General features: G+C 45.2%; 1 protein-coding gene across 1 annotated transcript in view; it reads right to left on the bottom strand.

Annotated features, from left to right (window-relative positions):
* PRKN (parkin RBR E3 ubiquitin protein ligase) overlaps nucleotides 1–22,441 on the bottom strand; it is an 888,769-nt gene that overhangs the window by 717,958 nt on the left and 148,370 nt on the right. Inside the window, exon 3 of the mRNA XM_040965678.1 lies at nucleotides 3,828–4,068. Coding sequence (XP_040821612.1) covers nucleotides 3,828–4,068 — 241 coding nt within the window. The remainder of the gene's footprint in view (nucleotides 1–3,827; nucleotides 4,069–22,441) is intronic.

The raw sequence follows: 22,441 nt of genomic DNA on the forward strand, positions 1-22,441 counted from the left end.
AGATAAAGGGTGAAGGCTTACAAGCCTCCTCCAGCACTATAAGAAACGACCTTGCTCTCAGCCCAGGCCCACCCAAAACTCCTACTTCACAGCATAATTTGTAGTTAAAGTGCCTTGACAAAACGGGAACGCAGGGGCTGGCACTGTGGCATGCAGATTAAATTTTGCTTGTAATGCCAGCATCCCATGTGGGCATCAACTTGTGTGCTGGGTGCTCCACATCTGATCCAGCTAATGGCCTGGGAAAGCAGCAGAAGATAGCCCTCCCAAATCATTGGGACCCTCTATCTGCTTGGGAGACCCAGAGGTAGCTCCTGGCTCCTGGCTTCAGATCAACTCAGCCTGGGCTACTTTGGCCATTTGGAGAGTGAACTACAATGCAACACCTTCCTCCTCTATCTCTCCTTATCTTGGTAAAATCTGCTTTTCAAATAAAAATAAATACATGTTTTGGGGAAAAATAAGGTAAAATGGGAACTCAGAAAAACAGAACAGTCAAGTTTAGGGTCTGTTTGATACCACAGGAATCCTGCTCATTATGCAATGATTGTAATGAGCCTTGTGGTTTGGCCGCCCTGCCCTCCATCCCTGCCAAAAGGAGGCACAGTGCACACTGAAGTGTCAAGTGTCAAGTCCAAAGGTGTCAAGTCAAGTCCAAGGTGTACCACTCCCAGAGATGTCACAGACAATGTCCCTGATTATTTAGAGATTAAAACCTCAATGAGGAGGAAGGGGATCTATGCTCTTTCTAATTTCTTCTTCTGAAACACACTTTATTAAACTTTGCTTTACTACCCCACTTTTCAACTCACTGAATTTCAATTCATTAACCCTCAATGAATAAAATGAGGCTTTTGGTGGCCTCTGGGGATGGTAGAAGTCCTTCAAGTTATTGTTTCAACATAGGTAATTTCATCTCCAATTTATTTTAAGATTTGTAGTTTTGTGCCTTATGTTGTGATTCCTTTATAAGGAAAATTTATTTTTAATTATAATTAAGATTAACTACATGCTTTTTTATTTATCTTGCTTGGAGCTGTGTACAGAGGTATGCATAGTGAAAATGCTGTCATTTTCTTAGCAAATTGTCTCTCTTCTCTGTTGTCTGTCTTTCTAAAACAGATTTTCTATGAGAAGAATATGTTAGGGCCTCTACTGCAAATTCCTGCTCTACTCAACTCTTCTTACTTTATACTTTGTGTCACATTCTGGGACATTCTTTTACATCCATCTTAAAGTTCACGAATTCTCTCTTTGGCATGGTCCAATTTTCTATTTTAATTATCCTTAAGTTTTTATTTTTAATTATAATTGCTAAAATGATATTCTTTTCATTAGCTATATATTTCCCTGAATGTCTGTTTTCCCTTTTAGGCTTCAAATCTTTCCTTTTATACTTTAATTAATTCAAAGTGTGGTTGCTTTGTTTTCTGTTTCAGATTGTTGCTTTCCCTTGCCACGTTTAATGGAGAACGGGCTTCCAGTCTATGCTCACTGCATGCATAGAGAAGCAAAAGATAAGAGCTTTGCCCTTTGTAGTTTTCATCTGGGAACCCCTGTAAAGAAGAGAGAACAAAACTACAGCCACTTTTTAATATGTATGCTTCAAATTTTTATGTGACACACTGAGAAAGCATGCGTAAACATGAAAGAGGTAGCCTTCAACATCACCCTTAGCCAAATGTGAAACAAAGAAGGGTGTGGTGCGAGCCAGTTGTGGGGAGGGAGCTGGGAAAAGTGCAGGCAACGCACGCTGGGAAATTTCAGGTTGTTGCCTTCTCCATGGAGAAAAGGAGGACTCAGTGCCCCTCACCCTGAGGCTGATCTGCAGCCTCCCTGGCAAATGGAGAAGTCAACTTCCCTGACAGGCATGACTTCCACCCTTCCTAGAGCTCCTCCCCGTGTGGGCGTTGACTCAGAATAACCATCTCAGAACCACCTTATGCAACAGAAGAATGCTTTGGGCGTGGCATGTTTTGGTATTTGGGGCTGGCATATTGTGACTTCCTTATGCTCATGGTGTGTTTTTTCTTGTCTGATTGCCCATTAGTAAAATTAGTAAGATTTGCTTCTCTCTGGAGGCATCCATGCCAGGACAGCTAAGTGGATCCTGCAGAGTTCTAGATATACTGGATGTGTCTCCAGCCTGGATTCAATACTTCTGCTCATTCCTTATTATGCATCACATAGGGACTGTGTAGATTTCTATTTATCTAACTTTCCCTAATTTGTTAATTTGTTACATTTTCCCCCATATTTAAAGGTTTTTTTTTAAGCCTCTTTGGTGCCCAGTATATTGGAAGCAGAGCCTCTCTCCTCTCTATAACTGCACCGAGATTACTAGAATAGAAACACCTTGAGATCCTAAATTCTGAATTTATTCATTCTTCTGTTTAAATACAGCTTTCACTTGTGCCTGGAAATTGTGTGTTATTTTTTGCAAGCTCATCTATGGTTTCAAAAATTCATTACATTTAATTTAGTGATTTTAGGAGTGAGGCAGGATGGACAGAGGTGCAACTTAGAAAGGCATGGTAGATAAGCAGCTGGCTAATGGTGGGAGACTTGCTGTGTCCCAAACATTAATGATGTCACAACTGTCTCTTGATAAGAAGGAGGCCTGGCCATCAGTGATTAAGCAGCCAGAACCCAACAATGTCCTCGCACAAACAAGCAAACAAACAAAACTGGTTTTTATCAGATTGAGGGGCTGTCTGACCAAACTATGTCTCACAATGGCAGTAGAGAGAACCCCTGCCATGGACTCCAGAGGCTAATGAAGCCTTCAATGCATGTTAGACAACATTTTCCCAACTGCACCTTTGCCAATAGAGATCATTCCAGAACACAGAAAAGGGTCTCCTCTCGTAAAGGCGAGATGCGAGGTGGGGAAACCTCACCAAAGAATCTGGCTGAGCCCCCTGTGAACACAGCAGCTCCTTGTCTAGCACAGCAGCTCCCGAAGGGGGTAGGTGGGCTCTGCCCGTAAATCTTTTCCTTTCATCAGCCTTAGTCTATATTCCAGCCTTGGTTTGTTTCCTGTTTTGGCAACAAGGACCCAGACTCCTCAGTTCCCCCAGTAGTACTAGGTATCTGTCATTATTTTAGGCTTCCATCTTGCTGCTCCCCAATCGCTTTGGCTCTGTGAAAGCCAGCCCAGATCAAAACTGCTTATGTCCTGAGCTAGAGCATATGGAAGGGAAATCACTCTACACCGAAATATTTGTTGTTATTTTGATCTTCTGCCAAACATATTCACAGTCCAAATGAGTCATTGTGTACTTTTGACAATTTAAATCAGAGAATAAAAGAGTAGGGGAAATGTACTAATACTGTCAAAAAAATAAAATAATCACTCTGATCCTTATCAAAACAAACCAAATCGGGTGTCAGCACAGAGGTAGGGAGCACCCGTCCACAATAATGTTATCATTGACCTCACAAGGCTCAGAATGTATGGCTGCACACTACTCAAATGGCCTCTTGCTTTGCCTACTGTTTAAGACTTCTCGACATCAACAAAGCATAAGCAATCAAAAACTATATGAAAAGAGCAACCTACCATCATGGTCCCAACATCTTCTCCATCCACCTGTCACATACATCGCACTATTGTGACCCTGTTTGTCATACATCATTGGGTTAGGTATATTCATCTCAGGTTTGACCTCCACATTCTTCCCTTCTCATGAGGGACACCCTTCCCCGTGGTTTGTCAATTTCCTTCCAAAACTCATCAGCTAGACGCATATGTAATGAGGTCATTTTCCAGGGTTGTTTTGCTCAACAAACAAGATGCACCAAGGTCTTAGACTCATCTCAGTTACCTGGAACTCCGGCTGCTGCCAAGCCACTGTTGCTGTTGGTGTCGAGAATAACAGCCAGCCCCACAGAGTACGTTGGGAGCACATCGCTGCTCAGGTCCACCCGTGTTAAGCTCATGGGCCCCTTCTCGAGGCTCCCCAAGGTCCTTCTGGGGTTGTCCCCTCCGGATGCGCTGGTTTCTTCACCTTTTCTCCATGGTCTCTGCACCACGTGCACGATGCTCTGCTGCTCCAGATCACAGCTCTGTTGGGACCAGGTGGAAGCACATGAGGAATGCATGTGTTAAATGCCACGTGGAATTTAACCTGAGCTCATTCCCACAGTGCGTTTAACAGTGCAGTGTCTGGTTATGCACGATGTCCACAAGGCCTCTGCCCCAGGACCACCGCGCACCACACATGCAACCTGAACCGGGCAGGAAATTCAAACATAGTGTCAGGCAGAACATGACGGCCAAAATACAAGGGAATAGTCAAAGGGAAGTGAAAAATAATGTCCAAAGCACTTCCATAGGCACAGTGGAAAACAATAATCCATTTTAAAAGTTGTCTACTTCAAATATGTACTTACAATGATCACGTTTAAGGGCTAGCCTTCCTTTCGGCTTTATACAAGCACGGAAAGTGAGCTGTTGTCCCTAACAGGACATTTCTGTAGAATAATTTTAAGCACGTGTGTTAATATCAGTAGACCCCACACATCTACTTTGCTCTGTACCAGATGCCCTTGTTCCACCGATGGAGCAGCAAGCAGAGAACAGGTGCTCATGGTCCCAAATCTCAGTTGTTTTCAATTCCGATTTTAAAGTTAAGATCAGAGAACAATCCCAACAACGTTTTGCTTTCACATGTGAATATGCACAAATAGGGGAGTTTTAAAAAACTTAGTAAATAAAGAAGTCAGATTATTTTCCAGGACCCAAACAAGGCCTCCGTCAATCAAATCCTAGTCCTAGAGAATCGTCTAGATAGAAGCAGACTCCCTGCCTCTACAGAAACAGAACCCTGCTTCCAGTAAACCTGTGGGTCCCTGTCCTCAAACCATATCTTGTCAATTTCTCTTGTCATGTCCTCAAAGAACACCCACGTGAAGCACAGTGATACTAAACATTAACAAAACTAACAGACAAGGGTATATTTTTCCCTTCGCTTGCAGCTGCCCCCACCTCTCCTGTTGAGTCACTATCAAGCACCTCCTTGGGTGCTGCCTGTCACTCAAGGTCACCCCAATCACACACATCACAGCTAGGTTTCAGCCTCTCCACACAGGAGGCCGCTGGGGTGCTTGTGATCATAAGTCCCACTGTCTCCTCTTGCCTGGTCTCACATGCTGACCTCTGTCAGCGGATGGACTGCTTGCTCTGCCCCCATCCCTGTGGCTGGCTGGATCCCAGGAGGAGGGCTCCTGCTTACCTGTGCTCACTGCTCATCCTTCTGTGTCCCCTAAGTGTTCCTCTACTTCTTTCCCATTTTCTGCCTTAGCATCAGTGTCCCCACATCACTCAAGCCTCAGGGCCCCTTCTCCCAGCTACAGGTCTAATTTTCCTCCTGTGTGTTCTGATGGAAACCAGGGATTCCTCACCTTGGCTCACCCCTGTTATGCTGTACCTAGGCAGCAAGGTGCCACAGAGATGGTGTGAGGCTCAGCAATGCCACACACACCCTCATCTCCTTCATTTCCTGGCTGCTACTTGCCCACTTGATGTAACCAGAAGAACTCGCCAATCCTTCGCTGGCTTCTTTCTACTCCAATCCCTTCCATGTAAGGAGTTTTGGGCTGTGTCTGTGACTCTCTGGAGTGCTTCACTGGTGTTTGTTACGTAGAGCAAAACATCTTAATGCTTCTTCAGGTGTGGCAACAATTTGCTCCTTTCTAGGTCAACTGTCTTTTACGATTTTTACTATCTTCAGCTTTCCTTCACTGTATGTGGTATATTATTGCTCAGAAATATTCACTCCTGTGCATTAACAAGCAGAAGATACCTTCCTCTCTTCCCCTCAGCTTTGTGCTCCAGCTTTGTGTGGTTAGCTTGGACAAATGGGACCTCAGCATACATAACTAAACCAAGGTCTTAAAAGTATTTGCCTTGCTGCCAATTTCTCTAAAAACGGTACCTGGAAGTTTCTATTTGTTCAGTTTGGACTTCAGAGTTGCCTACACACAGCACAGATGTAACCTCCAAACGCAACTGGGGCCAAGTTCAACAAAGCCCACAGCATGACACAGAGCTTTCCGAGGCTTGCACCAGCCTAGGCCACTAGGCTGGCCTCATGAAGACTCATGAAGCTGAATGGTTTGAACAATGGGTGCTGAGGTTTTGGGAATGTCCCTTGGGCAACAGCAGCAGATACTACTCTTTTCCACTCCAATTGGTCTGGCATTCCTTCTGACACTGTTTATTATCTCCCCAGTCTTGGGGATACTCCAGCAGCCACATGCCACCTCCAGCCTAAATTCACTCAAACTGTTATCAATACCTGGGAGAAGGCATGTAGACTGTGAGGTCTGTACTTCTGAGAAACGAGAGTTTCTGATAAACAGCCTGGCAGGCCATGAGGCTCCTAACTGTGTTGTGCTGTTTTCCAGGAGCCTTGGGAATCCAGGCAGATAAAGCTCTTCTTTATCAGTCCTTTCCAGCCTCTTCTAAATCAATCTAATAACTTTCGCACATAGACCCCAAATTATTACGCATCACACTCTTTACTGCAGTGGTTAGAGACTGGTCAGTATGTGCTATGTGCGTGTTTGTCCAGCAGTACCTGAGTCTTCCAACATAAAGTAGAGATTTTTGAGAGCAGACCTGGGTGGCACATACACTTCTGTTTAAAGATGTCTCACCTGGCACTTGGTGTGTGGTTGTGAACTGAAAAGACAAGCCACTGTTGGGAGTAAAGAATGAAGGCATGGGGCAGCTATCAGCAGACAGGCTCAGTCTGTCCCTTATGGGCTCTGGCAGTGACAAGCAGAACGTGGAATAAAGAGCTATTCAAAGTCAAGGAGATAGGAGGCCTACATAATTCATTAGCTGCATCGTTTCTGGCAAGTCATTTTTTCCTCCCTATGGTTTCATCACCGACAACACTATTCCTGACTCTAAGGACTCCTCTACGACTGAAGATGTGGACTCTGACGTACAGTCATGAGCCAGCAGGTCGGTGGTAGGATCCTGACCATCCTCCAGGTGCTCTGAAAACAGCACAGGGGACATTTCTTGTACGCCTGTAAGATATTGACATTCTACGTGGTGGCTGTACTCACATAATTTTATTTGGAAAAAAATAGACAAAAAAGGGGGTAAAACAAGCAGAAGCTAAAAATGTGACTTTCTGGCTACATTCCAGGTTTCTGGAAACAAAAATTGATATATTAAGAAAAAATCCTTTTCATCTTCCTATGCTCAGATGCCACAGAGCTCATGAAAAACATGAGCAAAATTTCAGGGGCAGTTCAAATTTGACAGTTATGGAAGAAATGCAAAAAAAAAATTAAAAATGAGTATTCTCTGCTTTCAAATCCAGATTTTCGTCATGCTCTGGGTAGAGCTACAGCAGGGAAGAGGAAGACCCCAAGCAGCCGTGTGCAGTGATGGTGATATTAATAGAACATCATTTCCCCCAACCCCATCCATGGTTCTGAAATCTGTAATTGCTTAATCCTCTGACTCTCCCAGGAAGTGCTGTTTGTTGATCACAGAGGCTGTGCCTTTGCCAGATGGTGCACTAGCACATCTTGCCAGTGAGTTCAAAGCCATGTTAATAACACATCGACGGACAAGAAACTGGATCAAGCTCCGTTGCAGAGCCACTCCAAAGCACAGACAGAACAACAGCTCGGGGTTGGGAGGTGGAAGTTTTCAGTGGTAATACAGAATAGTACTCCCACATGCCAAAGCCTTAATGGCTCCGCAGGGCAAAAGTCTTAGTTTCCTTTCTCTAAACCTTTCCTTGCTGAGGACAAAGAGAAGGTTCTGCATTTAACTTAACAAATGCATAGGTAAGGCAGCAAGTTAAGTCCTTTAGTGCAGACAAATCAGTCTGTTCAACTAGGTTTGGCTTCGGCTGGCAATTAAGGCTGCTCTCCCTCTGGGAGCAAGGGTGTGATGGAAGGCATAACCAAGACAAAATCAGCAGGAGTTTTCTTTTTTCTTATTGCTCCAGATAATGACCAGCTGTCATCTATTTTGTCAAATAACAGCCAGTTAATCATTATCCAACAATGAACAGAAGCATCAGTGTCATTCTGTTTCTCCAAAAACAAGTCACTCTGATAACATGTGGTTAGGGTCCAGACACTGGGGAAAGCAGCTGGTCACCCTGGTAGAACCCTTGAATATCTGCCTGATAACAGCATGCAAATCCAGCCAGGGCACTGCAGTTCTTAAAAAAATATGTAATGCTAGACTATAAAGAAAAATCAATGAAACGGTGTTGCTCTGTAAAGAAAAATTACTGAGGGCTGAAAAGTTATCAGAATATCTTCAAATACTCCATGGAGGGTTATACATATCAACTCTAAACTTGTTAATGATGAGATTCTACAAGAGTTAATGTGATTGTAACATTGACAAAGTGCTCATGTGCCATAACAATAATTATACTAATGAAATATACCTTTCTAAGTTCTCTCTTTTAGACAGTTTCAAGGTTCTGAGATATACGAGAACGTTGAATGTTCCCATAATCCTATAAGGGGGTCATGGTGACCATATGCTATAGTCTGAATGTATTCCCCAAAATTCGGTTGCTGAAACTTAATTGTCAGTGTTATAGTGTAAAGATATTTCAAAAAGTTATGAAAAGAAAAGAACTTTTTAAAAAATGTTTATTTTGATGCAAAAACTTTTTGCATACAAGTGTCTTTATAAGGATTCACAAAGAAATGTATTATGAAAACAAAACTATGTATGGATTTCAAAAATTGTTTGCACCAAAATAAACTTCTCTTAATTTCATTCTCCAGATTGAAAAGAAAAAAAAAATCCGTATCAAGACTCAGGCCTGTAGGAGGCAATAAAGACACAGGAGGACTGAACCTTTGCAAGTGTTATTTGGACCCCATACAGGAGGTGCAGAGGACTGGGTGTGCTCTCCATCTGTTAAGTCCATTTTGCTCTTCCACCGTGTGAGGGAGCTGCAAGGATGCCTTCCCCTGACCTCGAACACCTGTAACTTTACCTGGCACTTGCAGCCTGAAGAACTGTAAGCTACGGCTTTGTGCTATTGGCAGAAGTGGACTGACTTAGGGAGCACTGTGCCTGGCATCCATGGGCACCAGATGAGTGCTGCATCCAACTGTTTTGATTTTTCAAATGTGCTTAACCTTTTTTTTTATCAAAGTGAATGTGTTTACTTGAAAGGCAGAGAAAGGAGTGGATGCAGAAGCGGCAGAGACAGATCCGCTGGCTGAATCTCTAAATGATCTGGACCAGGAGGAAGCCTGGAATGAGGACCACCAACCTCCCTCCCATGAGGACGTGGGAGCCCAGCACCCAGCCTTCACGCAATTGCCTCATGACACTATGACACGGATGTGGGCTTGGTCAGCAGCAGCCTGCCTTGCTGAACCACACCGTGAGCTTTTCTAGGTTCTGTTCCCTTTAAGAGCCAGCAGCCCAAGAAGACAGCACTTCTCAGGCTGTACCATGTTCTCTCTCTGTTTCTTAATCATCTCACATTGTCATCGTCAAGAAAATAGACTGGAGTGCAGCATTCTAACCTTCTGCCTGCAGCATTGGCATCCCACACGTGCACAGCTCAGAGTCCGGCTGCTCCACTTCTGATCCAGCTCCCTGCGAGTGCAGCGGAGGATGGCACAAGTCCTTCAGCCTCTACACACATGTGAGACCTCTAGGAGAAGTTCCAGCCTCCTGGCTTCACCCTGGCCCAGCTGTGGCAGTTGTGGACATTTGGGGAATAAACCAGCCAGCCGAAGGTATCTCTCTCTATAACTCTGCCTTTCAAATAAATAAGCAAATATTTTTCACAAATAAAAATAAAATGCACTAGTCTCTGATACTGTGGCCTTTTGGAGCTGCTACCATGACTCCCCCATGATACATATGCCCCGGTGATCCTTGAAAACCCTCACACAAGGAAGCCTTCCAAGTGGTTTTGTGACTGAACTAAGTAAGACACACATTAGGACAAGACAGAGCCCAGTTGGTAGCTTCCTAGCTTCCTAGCTTCTGGCTGAACTTTTCAAAGTTCTGTTGTCTGACTCTCCTCCCCTCAGAGTTCTTGGTCGGGTAGATGGCTGCAGATGGTCTGGTCCAGTCTGGTCCTCCCACAAGCAGGCTGACCGTCCCACACTGGGCAGCGCTCCTGCCGTCTGGAATCAGGTCAGCTTCTTCCATTGCCTTCCTTGGCTTTCCTCCCTTCTCAGCCCCCTCCAGCTTGCTAGCTGTTTCATTACATAGAACACTTCAAGCTGTTTCAGTGGAAAGCTATCATACTTCTGTGTACTAATTTCACTCTGTAAAGCTGGGGAATCTGACTCCTGCTTGCATTTTTAATAGCACACGGGGTTTCCTTTCTTCTTTTTTCAAATCTATTTAGAACAAAAGTATGATCGGCCAAGAATTACCAGATAAAAAGATTACTCCATTTAATAGTCACTGATGCAATCAGATTTTAATTTGAGAAATCCTTTTGAATTATGGAGCCCTTTCTGTGGTTAATTTTGAAGAAACACTTTCTAAAACAACACAAATTCTCTTTTTTTCTGCTGAAAAATGTCGGCACATTTATTACTTGTTGCTTCTTCTGAAAGTAGCTTCAGACAGATGTTTCTATAAGCCGACCAGCATTTTTCATCATGCATTTTCTATGCCAAAGAAAGAGAGAATGGCAGATATTCAGGAACTCATGCAGGTATATTTTTTAATGCAATGGTGAAGCGTTAAGAGATATTTAGCATGAGGCATAGGGACCAAAGAGAAACTGTCTAGTGATTTTTTTTTTCCACTTGAACCCAAGTCCCCTCCATAGTTTTCAATGCACATTAAATGCCAATTTATATTAATTGGATGAGAATATAAAAATCATCCCTTCCACCAGGTCCTTCATTAAAAACAAAGATGACTTAAAAGGCAGATAGAGTCTTTGTGATTTTTGCTTTGAATTTATCTCATATTTCTCAAGACTGGTTTTCATTAGCATCAAACACATGATGCTACACTGAAATAAGGTCCTCTCTGGTTGCCAAAGACTGCCTAATACAATCACCATGACAGGTCAGTTAGTCCCTTGCTAATTAGGCAGTGCTGGTCTTAGGCCAAGCACCCCAGTATCCCTCCCATTACAGGCCAGGGACTTTTCAAGGCTCATCAGCTGCTGCTGCAACAGGCTAGCGACCCTGGAAATGGTTCATCGAATTCATTCGTGACAAGATTAGGCAGCTAGTTCAGGATCAGGAGCTTGGAAGCAATGCCTCCCCCTCCTACATAATCCTCTCTGCCCACCTGTGAGTCAAAGGACTCTCACCTGTCACCACCTGAGAGGGAGAGGTGCTGTGTTGTTGCAGGACCACTCCCCTTGCGAGCCCCTATGAAGGCCCACGATAAGAAGGCTCTCATTCTCTTGGTCACGTGTTTCTATCACTCTTGCACCCTGACTCTTGGCCTCCCCTGTACCCGCTTGCTCTCTTGCTTCCTGCACACAGACTCCAAGGAAAGGGAGCGCCTAAACATGGCTCCTGTATGTCTGTTCACTGCTTGGGCAAGTCAGTTAAGATGTGAATGCTAAGATGCTTTGTATTTCTAATTTCAGGAGAGGTGAGGCCTAGCAGTAATGGAACGTGGACAGAGAAGCTGTGTGGACAGGAAAGGTAGATTTTTACAGCTTTGTAAGTGTGTCTAGTTGTTCATTCTATGTCTCTCAGGATAATTTATATTGCTGGGGAAGCTGGAACATGGTCTTCAGTTTAACGGATGGACTCCACGTAATGACCATTTATTCCTCTCACGGTTTCCATTCAGACTGGATTGCCATGTGGACTTGTCATTTGCTAATTTCTAGTGAGCCCTGCCATCACCAAGCTTGGTTAATACAGACTCCTTAATATATCCTAGACTTGCCTGTTAAGATCTCTCTCTGCCACAGCAGTGCAATCCCAGCAAGGGAGGCTGGAGGTGTGGCTTCTCCATAAAGTCAGGTTCACACCAAGTTTTAGATTGTAAACTTGGCAGGAGGCATCTTCCAAGTGTCATTTCAATATCACTTTATTACTAGTTACGATAAATGTTATAAGAAATTAAAATATGTTTTTTTTTTCAACAGAAGTAATTTTTTACAAACCTTATAGCATTGCTGAGGCTAGCACCAACATGGTAGTACAGTACATTGAACTACCACTAGCAATGCCAGCAACCTACAGGCACTGGTTCCAGCTGCTCCACGTCCCAAACAACTCTCTGCTGATGTGCCTGAAAGCGCAGTTAAAGTTGGCCCAAGCACTTCGGCCCCTGCATCCTCCGGGGAAACCGGATAGAGTTCCAGGCTCCTGATCTCAGCCTTGGCCAGCCCTGGTCTTTGTGGCCATGTGAGGAGCGAACCAGTGAAGGAAGATATCTCTCTCTTTCCTTTCTCTGTAACTCTGTTTCTCAAATAAATACAACATTTACAAAGTTGCTGGGTAAGAATTGAACAACCTGGAGAAAAATCTTGAACTTTTATCTTAGATCCTCCTCTTACAGATATTTTACCACCAAACGACTTAGCCCTTGGAGGAGAGTGGGATTATAAAGCAGGCAAACTTTAATCACAAACTTCCCATTTCATCATAACCTCTACCTGCTTACTATTATAAAACACAGTTTGTTAATGATGTGAATAAAAAATGATTTTATAGTCCATTCAACAGAATAAGAAATAAAGAGAAAAAATGCTAAAGACACAGCTTTATATCCTTCCTCTGGACACATATTCTCCTAAAGTTACATGGAACTGAAGAACTACATAAACTGAAAAGTAGAAATAGGTACACTCTTGCTTAGGTGTTACTGATTGTTTGTATTCTGACCCAAACACACACACACACACACACACACACACACACACACACACACACACACACAATCTGTATGCTGAGACCTAATGTCCAGTTGATGGTATCAGGAGGTGGGACCTTAGAAGTCCACAGGGTAAGAGGGTGGGGAAAGAGGAGACAGACAAGTGGTGCTATCTATTTTCCATCTTTTTGTATTATTGTTAATTTATTGATTTATCTGAAAGGCAGAACTACAGAGAGAGCACACACACACATACAACACACACACACACACAGAGCAAAACAAATATTGTGTGTCTCCCTGTTTACTACTGAAATGGTCACAGTTGTTGGGGCTGGACCAGGTGGAACCCAGGAGTCAGCAGCTTCATCCTGGTCCTCCACATGAGTGCAGGGGCTTAAGCTCCTGGACCATCCTTCATGCCCTCCCAGGTATACCAGTCAGGGGTTCAGAAGTGGAGCAGCTGGCATTCTAGAAGGTATCAGTAAGAATGCCCAGTTTGTACGAGATGAGCAAAACCACTGTGTTAACCATTATTCCCAAGGTGCCCCCTTCCATGTATGGACATAGCAAGAATAAGGTCATTGCAAAGCAGGAGGCAGCTCTTACCAGCCACCAGGCTTTCCATGGCCTTGACCTTCCCAGCCTGTAGAACTGTGAGTTCTCTGTCACAGAAGCTAGTGTTGCCTGCAACAGAGCCCAGCACTGAGTGCTAAACATCCATGAACAAAGCATACAGAAATAAATACATTTCCTCAAATTTCAGTAAGTGGTCAGCTGCCAAAAGGCTCAAGAAGTTTATTCCATCTGAGGTCTTTAAAACAAATGATTTGGGCCACTGCTGCCATCTTTTAGGGGCCAGGTGAGTTCAACCTCATGACTTGGGTGGACTGGCCCCCTGGCAACATGACAGCTGTTGGGGGCATCTGAGCCAGGTCAGATTCAAAGCTTAGGGCCCTACCCACAGCCATCACTACCAAGTGGTAGGCAAATCAGGGGCTTGCCTGGGCCCAAGAGTTTTCTATCTTCATGGTAAATATACTGTTAGGCGACCTCACAGTTTGGATCCATGGTTCCACCCACAGCTGCCATCTTGTAGGGGCCAGGTGAGTTCGACCTTGGGGCTTGGGTGGACAGACCTCCTGGCAGCGTGGTGGCTGCTGGGGCATTTGAGCCAGGATTGGACTCAATACTTGGGGTCTTAGCCAAAGCCACCACCACCAAGCAGTGGCCAAATCCAGGGTTGGGTGCCCAGCAGCAAATTCTGGTGTCTTGAAAGGGTGAATTACTGCCTAGTGACACCCATGGATAAGGCCACTTATGTAAGTGAGGAATGAATCCTGAGGGACTCCCGATGACAGGGCCATTGTACTTGCAGGCAAGGGAGGGGATTGAGACCAGCTAGTTTGGAGGGAAGAGATTGCGAAATCTGAATGGATCAGACTGATTCAGCAGCCCACATAGGAGTCCTGAGCAGGGCTTGTTAGCATGAAACGATGCTAACCACCACATGCCAGTCCATGCAAAAGCTAGGGCTCAGAGCCTTCTTGCAGGGCCACATCCCAGTACTAGACTAAATGGTTGAACAGGGGACTGGTCACATTAGGCAGGATCATGTCACTAATGAGCATGCCAGAGAATCAGGCCTATGTGTGTGTGTGGGAAGGGATAGATTCTGTGGGGGACATGTGGGCCAAATGCTGTAGAAATAAATTCCTGCTGGTTAGCTCAAGTGTTGGGGTGGTAATGGGCTGAGCTAGGTGTGACCATGAAACCTGGCTTCACTCATGGATACAGGGATAAAGAATAGTCTGGGCAATTCTAGGTTGTAGCACCCACATGTACATCCTGCAACAGGGTGTGGGCTGGGCTGGACCACAACATTCACGAGCTCATACAAGGCCAAGATGGAGTAGCAGTCTATGCCAGGCAAGGGCCTAGCACCCGCTGTCATGCATGAGATCTGGATCTGGGAATGGGCCGAGTAGGGAACACGGGAAACTTTCCTAGGGGGTCATAGCTTATGCTGGTAAGCCTGCAATCCAGGTCTGGGGCTCAGGAAGCTGAGCAAGGTAGCTCCAAATAATGGCAAATTATGTGGGTTGGTCTTGGAGGGGAGTGAACCGGGCAGGGCCGAGCAAACCTTAGGTTACTGGAAAGTGCAGAAATCAGGTTGGAGTACAGGTAATGCCTGGCTAAGCTGTCACACCTGCTGATTTACATGAGCCTGGGATGGGAGCAAACTGAACTGGTCCAAATTGTAGCACATGCCAGTGAGAGTTGGCACTGGGGGCATACCCGGCTAGACCAGGCTACAGCATCCAAAGGCAAAGGCCAAGACAGATGAGGACTATGCCTAGCTGGGTCAGAGCAACCACTGGCACACACAAGATCTGTGGCTGGAACAGATCTGGTTGGGGAGCAAACAGGACACCCTGGCTGGACTCCCAATGGTGAGTGCAAAGGCCAGAGTAGGGGCTGCTATCTGATCTGGACATGGCTGTAGCATTCCTTCGCATGGGTGTGGGCTGGGTCTGGGGTGCACTGGGCTGGGTCAGACTCTAGCACTCACTGGTGCTCATGTGAATCAGGGTCAGTGTAGGACAGTCTAGACTAGGTCTCTGCCCCTGCTGAGCCATATGTGAGCTGTGTCTGGGTGTAGACCAGGCTTGGCTGAGCTATAACACTCAACAGTAAGAACCAGAATAGATGCGGACCAGTTAGGAAAGGCCGCTATACCTGCTAGGCCAGGAGGTAGACCAAGTAGGGCTGGCCCATGAACTCACAGCTAAGCATGAGATCTGGCACTGGGAGAGGTTCTGATGGAAGAGCTTGGGGAACTCCTCTGTCATGACACAGTCCCTGCAGGTGAGCTCAAGAAGCACAATAGGGAGCAACCCAGACCAGCCAGGGGATGGAACCCACAAGCATACATTTAGCACAGGTCGGGGGCAAACCAGGCTGGGCCAGTATATATCACCTGCTGGCAAATCCAAGTGCCAGAATGGAGTGTTGGGTTAGGCTGGGTTGGGTCATAACACAAAAGAATTCACATGAGGGCCAGGACTGGGAGCCAGTTGGACAAAGCTAGGCTGTAGACCCCACCAGCATGAGCTGGAATTGGGGATAGACCAGGACCGGCCAGGCTACAGTATTCACTAGCAAACGCAGAGGTGAGGCAGGTCATGACAGATTGCGCTGCACTGACAACCAGCACACGTGAGACCAAAGGGAGTTGGAGTAAAGCCAGTGTTGGGGTGCAAGGGGCTTCCCTGCTGGACCACCACTCCCTCTGGAGAGTGTGAGTTGGGATGGGGTAGACCAGGCCGGGTAGTGCTACAACACCTGTTAGTCTCATAGGAGCCAGGTTAGGGAAATGCCAGACTGGGTTGACTGTTCTTTTTGGTGTATGCATAAGCCAGAGTGGGTGTGGGTTGGTTGGGCTTTGCTGCATCATCAGCTGGCAGATACTGGCACAAGGGACAAACTCTGTCAAGTTAAACTGTAGAACACCCTAGAGAGTACAAGATCTGGGAGTGAGAATGGACTCAGTAGAAAAACAGTGAGCACCTCCATCTTGGGTTGCCACTCTGACTGGTGAGCATGAGAACCAGGACTAGGGCAGGCATGGCTAGACAGAAAGTGGCACCACTAGCATGTGTGTGAGCTGGATAGTGGGCTTGCTTAGGATGAACTAGGCTTCAATGCCCATTGACATATATGAGAGCTGAATGGTATGTGGGACAGACTGGAACAATCTGCTATCCATATTGGTAAGTATGGGAAATGGGGCAGGGGCCGAGCCTCGTGGGTGTTAGTGTGGATCACTCCAAGTAGGCAGCCACTCCCACTGGTGTAAGTGAAGGCTGAGTATGTGCTGGGCAGGATAAGGGTGGGCTGCAACACCCATTGGTTTGTATAGAAGACGGGGCTGGAAGCAGAACTGGCCCAGCAATTGCAACCACCAGCGTGTGCATTTGGTTGGGGCACTGAATTTTGCCTGACCCTGTATTGGCAGGCACATGCAAGAATCAGGTCTGGGATCACCTCAGATAAAGTTTCTTTGGGGATCCCCTCTCAACTATATTGCTGGACTCAGAACCCCAACCAGTGGCTTATACGGAGCAGTGGACAGCATACCCAGGTGCACGTGGAGGACATGGCAGTACATTGGCGTCTGCAGAACACTTGGCACCACAACAGAAGACAGAAGAAATTGACCAACTATCCCACCCAACTGTTGGCAATGAATATCTGGGCAAATGGAGACTCTGAGGCGGACTATGTCAGCCAGTGGATTCTGGAGAGATTTCATCATGCTTCAAGTGGCAAGATCAGCAGTAATTCGGAACTGTTGAACTATTGAAACCTCATGAGCGCGACCCTCAGAGCATGCCCCACAACGGGGAACCTGGGGTGGTGTCGGGTGGCTGTCCTCCATCCCAGGGCACATGGCAGGCTGGGTATGACTTCTTCCCTTATATGTCCCCTTCCCCCAGATACAGAAAGGAAAAAAAGAGAATGTGGAAATGATCTCACCCACCTTCCTGCGGCCCTTGACCTTTATCACCCTAATCAACTATGTAAAAATCACCAAAAAATAAAATTAAAAAAAAAATTCAGAATGAGTTAGCAGCACAGGATGTGCTTGGAGTCTAATCTATGAAGAATACAATGGTAAATGTGGGCCATTAACTACTAGTGAGAGAGAAAGAGAGAGATTTTCTCTGAGGAAAAGTAAAATCAGTAAATGTTTCCTTATCCAGTCACACATATAAGAAGAAATGAAATGTGTTTAAACTCTAACAAGAGAGAATAAGAACAGCGTATCTCAGCTGCTTTTGAATGGTGAAAGAATACCTGAGACGGGGCACTCTGTAGAAACCTTTGTTGATTTGTTCACTTCTGGATGCTGGAAATGCAGGGGGAGGACAGCATCGCTGCTGCCTTCCACAACAGAAGGAAGAAGCGATTAGGAGAGAGCAAGGGCTGGCACCCCTTGCCCGGAGCTGGTCTACAGCCATGCCATGCACTCTTCAAGTACCAAGCCCATCTCCACAGGCCCCGCCCCCCCAACACCATGGCACTGGGAGTTAAGTGTCCACCACGGGAACTGAACGGGATACTTTCAAACCACAGCGTGGGGATACTGACTCTGAAGCAGTAAAAGATTTCCCCTAGGTTGAGCACACATCCTACTGCCATCACTCGGGAGCCTTTTCAGTGCTGGGGCTCCCATTCACCCTACATGGAGCCTGAGATGCCACACAGAGCTTGGGCAGGCTGCAGGAGAAGGCAAGGCTTAGTAAGGCTCTTAAAATGGCAAGGAGGAAAGTGGAGCTGACAGGCACTCATATTTACTTTTTCAAACAGCTGACACAGAAGTAAACAGTTTCACACCTTTGCTGTAAATTCCTAAAGCTTCTAGCCTCAGGTTTAAATTTCAGATATAAATGCAACACAGTGCTACTTATGTCAGCTTCTCTTTCATAATCTGGATATGTTATGTCATGTGCAACAACTCTTTTCCTCTGGATAAATAAAACAAGAAATTGTTCTCCTTTCCCCTGCTTACTCTGAGAGATCCCCCGAGACACAGGCTGGTGGAGAGACACTGAATGTTGCCAATTTTCAGGACAAATTCCTGCACTCTGACACTCAAAATGGCATTCACTGCTGTGGTTTCAGGAACTGGCTCCACCTGCTTCTCTCCTGCATTCACGCATACACGAGAAACCACACGTGAAGGTCACAGGATGCACAGGCAGCAAGAATGCAGAGTGCCAGGCCCCAGTGAGTAGGACTGGTGCCCTGTTTTGGGAGTAATGATGCTTGGCTCACCAAAAGTAAGATGAATAGTGCTGGTGACAAAAGCATTATTCTAACTCTAAAGGACATGTCCACAATGACCATCCCAAACAACTGTGCACTGGATTTGTTTGTTTGTTTATATTTTCCTCATAAAGGCCCCATGTCATCTTCCCTGGTAATGAACCAATTTGCAGAAATTCATTGGGAGAACTAAGGGAAGCACCTCATATTATTCCTCTAACAGAAGCTGACATGCTGGGCCACATAATCCCAGATAACACACTACACTTGTCCCTGGGGTCTTTACAGAGACTCAGGAAAGGCAAGAGGAAGGTTGGTTAATAAACGAGCTCCCAAGGGAAGGAGCATGCATGCCCCACCCCGCAGGAGAGAGGCGGGCCCTCAGTCCACTCACTGACTACAGTTCAGTTGGGGTGAACAGCCCCAACCTCACTTTTTGTCTCTTGTTTCCAACTAAAGCAGGTAGAATGTGTAGAATGGACCTCCCTGGAATAGAAAGTCCACCTGGAACCTCAGAAAACAACTTCAAATGCAATTAACAGTTCCTGCAGAAATAAGTTTTTTTTAAGACAAAATCACCCTACACTTAGATGGGACCCTGAGTCCAGTAATCAGTGTCTTTGTAAGAGGAAGAGGTGCAGAAGAAGAAAGGAGACCACACAAAGACCAAGAAAATCCAAGAGACAACAGAATCCAGAATGTCCCCAACAGTCTTCCAAGGAGATGCAACATTGTCACTACCTTTGTGTCTGAATTCCAGGCTCCAGAACTGTGTGTGGGCTGCCAAATCCATGCTGCTATTACTTATGATAGTCCCAGGAAGCCAATACAGGAGTGAAATGCATTTGGTGCAGAGGGAATGAAATGTATAAAATTAGAGGCAAGAAAGTAAATGACTTGTAAGAAAGCTAGGATTCATTATGGCTGGGAGTCAGGTGTTCTTGCGGGAAAAAAGAAAGCAAATTTGGCTGTGGTTGGCTCCCTGTGAGGGCTAGCTACACAAGGTCAACAACCCTTACACGTTTGTTCAACACGTACTTGGAGGAGACTCTGAGCCCCATGGGTAGGCCAGAACTGCTGATGGGAGCCCCCTTCCATACTCTTATCTTTACTTCCTTTGGATGAGGTGACACACGCCAGGATCTGTCTGGGCCTGCCAGGTTTATCCCTGTTGTATTAATGTGTTGTTAGTAGTGTTCTTGTTGAAAGATTAATCAACTGACACAATCTTACAGCTGATTGTGCCTGGCATCTAGGAGGTGTTCAATCAGTAATTTTTGCGGGTCTTGATAAAAGAACCATAGTAACAATCATAACCAGCATTTGTGAATGGTCTGCATGCCATACATTCTCTTGGTTTCCTTTCATGCATAGTATTTCAGTGACACAGACACTTTGAGCATCCTCACTTTACAAAGGAATGGACTAGCAGGGAAAGGAGTCAAGTCCCTGTCAAAGCTCACAAAACAGGTACTGAATGGCAGCACACAGCAATAATTAATACTTCTGTGGTCCTAAAGGAATGGCTCAGAAATCCCTGTCATCAACACCAATGCCCTTAACCTGCTCTGCTGTGATTGGTATGCATGGGTCTCCTTCCAAGTCCATGCTGAAACCAAGCTCCCAATACAACAGTGGAAAAAGGTGAAACATTAGGGGGCCATTAAGACATTAGGGCCATTCCGGTCTTTCACAATGAGGTGACACCAAATCTGTCCCTGTCTGCACCTCTTGGCTATGAAATCCTCCATTTGGCGCCAGGGGTTTGTTCGAGGACTTGTGGCCTGCATTCTTGGCAGCTTGTGGTTGTGCCAGTCACTCAGGTCTAACACAGCTGCCCAAAACACATGGGGAGCAGTGGTAGGGCTTCTATATCCAGGCAAGCTTTGGGGTCCCCAAGAAGCCTAAAGCAGAAGAGTCCTATTTATTCTAAGGACCCCAACCTCAAACATACCCGGTAAGACATTAAGCCAGATTAGCACTTCTGGCTGTGAGGGAGAACCACTTCACACACAGTGGACAGGGAAGATTTCATCTATCGTATAAACTTCCCTAATGGGTAGCAACAACTATAAAGCAAGTGTGCTGTATAATGAGTAGAGAAAAAGAACATATAGCCAGTTGTTTTTGCCAGACATTTATAAACTACCAATATCAAATGCGGCATCAATTATATCTTTATAGGACATGTTCCTGAATTAACATACAAATAGTAATCCTTCTGTGAGCCTAAGGCATATGATACTTGTAAGTCTCGCCTGTGCACTTCTGTAAACACATAAAATGGAGCAGCACAAGTGAAGCCAATGACAGAAAATGGGTTTTCAGGGAAGACTTGATGTGCTGTACTCCTCCTGGTTTGACAAATTGGCACTCAGCTCTTCCATTGTATGTCTCACCCAAGACAAAGGGTGAAGGAGAAAAGCCCACACCCAAAGACACTTATCTGGCACCACTTTCAGCTTTAAAGAAGGCCAAAAGCAAATGATCTGGCAAAGGAAATGCATCTTTTTGATAGCTTGATTGCACTATAAGACTGCATAGTGAGGAAACGATGACAGAACCTGTTCAACATACTTAGAGGGCACTACTTTGGCTTCACAGATAAAAACCTGTTGACATCTAGGGCAAAGAAATCTATTCCATATTTATTGAAAGTAGTCTGATCAGGGTGGGGAGGCAGATCCAATGGATTAATATGCATAAAACTCAGCCAATTATATGCCTCCATATCTTTGTCTCTCTATATCTATCTGTTCATTGATCTATCTGTATTTGCGTTCTTTTAAAAATCTTTCTACCTATCCATTCATTCAGCAGGAAGCTGAGTCACAAGTGGAGCAAGCAGGGACATGAACCAGTGCCCACATGGGATGCCAGTTCCACAGACCCTGGATCAGCATGCTATGACATCATACTGGCCCCCTTCTTATTATTTGATAGCTTTATGTTTCCTGCAGGGTTTTTCAGCAGGGCACAGGGGTCCAAGGAGTTGAGCCAGAAGGAAGATGAATCAGATCTGGAGCAGCTGGGAATCAAACCTGTGACCCAAGAAGATGCTGGCACTGCAGGCATCAGCTTCAAGTGCAGTCCCATAGTAGCTATGACTGAAACAATGGTGCAATAAAATATTAGCAAATTTATTCACATCAAACATTCAAAATGTTCTGTTCATGGCAAAACACATCATCAGCAAAGACAAATGACATGTTTTTGGGGGAAATTATGAAAAGGTTGAAATTGAAAAGGAAAATGTAAGTCTTACAAAGACTGAAAGCCATGAAAGGTTATAAAAATGCACAGATTGATGGTAATATGAAAGTGAAATGAATTTACCCTATAATAAGTTCAGAGAGTTCTCATGCCCCTGTACACCAACTGCAGAGATAACTGCCAAACACACCGTACTGGGACACCGTACTATTCCCCTAGTCCTGGAACTCAGGCACCTTGTTGGCGGGCGACAGTGGCACCATCTACTGACAGACTTTTATGTAAGTTCATGCAGAATCCCCACATGGAGTTTTGGGAATTAGCCCAAGATCAGTCAGCTCCACAATTATGAAGCAATCATAATTACAGGGATCTTGAATGTGGAATTCTCTATTGTGATATCAGAATATCAAAAATGCCTATCCATGGAAGACAAGATAAATCTGCAAATAAAAAAATAGGAATCCTATCTTTGTCAACTTACATCTAGAAATAGTTTTACTCAGAGGGAAAAAAAAGTGAAAAATCTATACTATATGACTTTATATGTAAGAAATGATATCA

Source organism: Ochotona curzoniae, unplaced genomic scaffold (assembly GCF_017591425.1).
Source record: "Ochotona curzoniae isolate NIBS_2020 unplaced genomic scaffold, NIBS_Ocur_1.0 scaffold_3890, whole genome shotgun sequence".
NCBI classification, from domain to species: Eukaryota; Metazoa; Chordata; class Mammalia; order Lagomorpha; family Ochotonidae; genus Ochotona; species Ochotona curzoniae.